The sequence below is a fragment of the Acyrthosiphon pisum genome, chromosome X, assembly GCF_005508785.2.
Source record: "Acyrthosiphon pisum isolate AL4f chromosome X, pea_aphid_22Mar2018_4r6ur, whole genome shotgun sequence".
Classification (NCBI taxonomy): Eukaryota; Metazoa; Arthropoda; class Insecta; order Hemiptera; family Aphididae; genus Acyrthosiphon; species Acyrthosiphon pisum.
Window position 1 is genome coordinate 27,100,391 of NC_042493.1, and position 1,549 is coordinate 27,101,939.

Below are 1,549 nucleotides of genomic sequence, written 5' to 3' on the forward strand. Positions count from 1 at the left end.
CTCAGTGTTAACTGATAATGTGATATTATACCTATTGAACAATGAACATAGATTATTAATATTGCAATTTGCGAATTTAGTATATTTTAAACTGAGTTATACAATTTGGTACATTTAGTCTATGGTAGGTACAACATTTTTTAATAATATAGAATAGTTTTAGTCAATAGTAATATTAATAAAAACAATAATCACAATGTATAAATTTAAAATATGGCAAAATATAATTTAATAATAATAATAATAAATACAAATAATATATAAGAAATGTTATTTAAAAATATGAATGTTCATTATCTTGTTCTTTTAAAACCACACATTTTTTATGTAGTAACGTATCGTTTAGATCTCTAATTTCGTCTGATGTTGGTCGTGTTATAGTATTTGTTGCCTTAAACCTTTTATTTTTGGTTGAGAAGAATGATTTTTGTTGTGTGATTTTTTTATTAGCGGGTTCTTTTTGGTCCGTTTTGTATGGAATAACTTCATTTTCATTTGATGCAACATTAATAAATGCAGTTAAGGCGTCTAATTTTTGCATCGCAACTTTAAGATGTTCAGGATTATTAACACCTTGAATTAGGTTACTTAAATTTATTGCTTTGTCCTTAAATCTGGCATGAAGTATTGAAGTGTTCTGTGAGCTCTCACTTCTTTGTATACTCTTTATGTGTACTTCCATTTCTTTGCCTATGTTTGATGTTTGATAATCTGTTTCAGGTGTTAATTCTACAATTGATGTATTCGTGGAAGTTTTCTCCATAGCTATAACATGAATATGTTTGCATATAATTGATTTAATTTGATAATCTGGACATGTGCATTGATACGAATGAATACATATTTTACACTCCGAGCAAATCAGTGGACAACATATGTCATCTAAACATTTTGTTATTGAATAAAAAGTATGTTTATTGTTTTCACTCTCAACATTCCATTTATTATTATCAAAGTTTATATTGAGATTTAGAGACACACTTCTGTTATGTCGTTTTTTTATTTCATTTATTCTTGAAGTCGATTTACCTTTTGTGAGTTTTACCATTCGCTCCACTTTTTTGTCTCTTGTAAAACGCCTAAGCACCATAATACATTTGTCCAAACGTTGGACCTTGCAACCATTTAAATAATGGTACTTGATTGTTTTATGCATGGACTCTAAATGCATATTACAATTGACACCCAAGTTTTTTCTGTAACAATATGCCCATTGTTTAACTTTGTTTACATAATAAATATTAAAGTAATCACCAAACTCTTTAGTGTCTGCATCATTCAACAATTGGTAAACTAATTCATCTAATACTTGTTTGAACTCTATTTCATCAGTGATAGACTGAAGTACTTTTAAACTTTTATATACTTTATTTTGTTTTTCAGTACTTTGAAGACCTTTAATTTTTTTCAAGTTTTGACGCCAAGCTTTATCAACGTGCCAAGAACATAAGATATTATGAGGAACAGGACCCATTATTCTTACCCACGCTGCGTAAAATGTGTCTACTATGTCAGTCATGAAAGTGTTAGGACTTATTATTCCAGCCAT

At 28.4% G+C, this 1,549-nt stretch overlaps 1 protein-coding gene across 1 annotated transcript; it reads right to left on the reverse strand.

The window, feature by feature from the left end:
* Positions 1-274: 274 nt before the first annotated feature.
* LOC103308410 lies at positions 275-1,549 on the reverse strand. Its single transcript, XM_008181709.1, has one exon. The coding sequence runs from the start codon at positions 1,547-1,549 to the stop codon at positions 275-277; it is 1,275 nt and encodes a 424-aa protein (XP_008179931.1).

Coding starts and splice junctions, on each gene's coding strand:
- LOC103308410 (XM_008181709.1), bottom strand. CDS start 1,549: ATGGCTGGAATAATAAGTCCTAACACTTTCATGACTGACATAGTAGAC.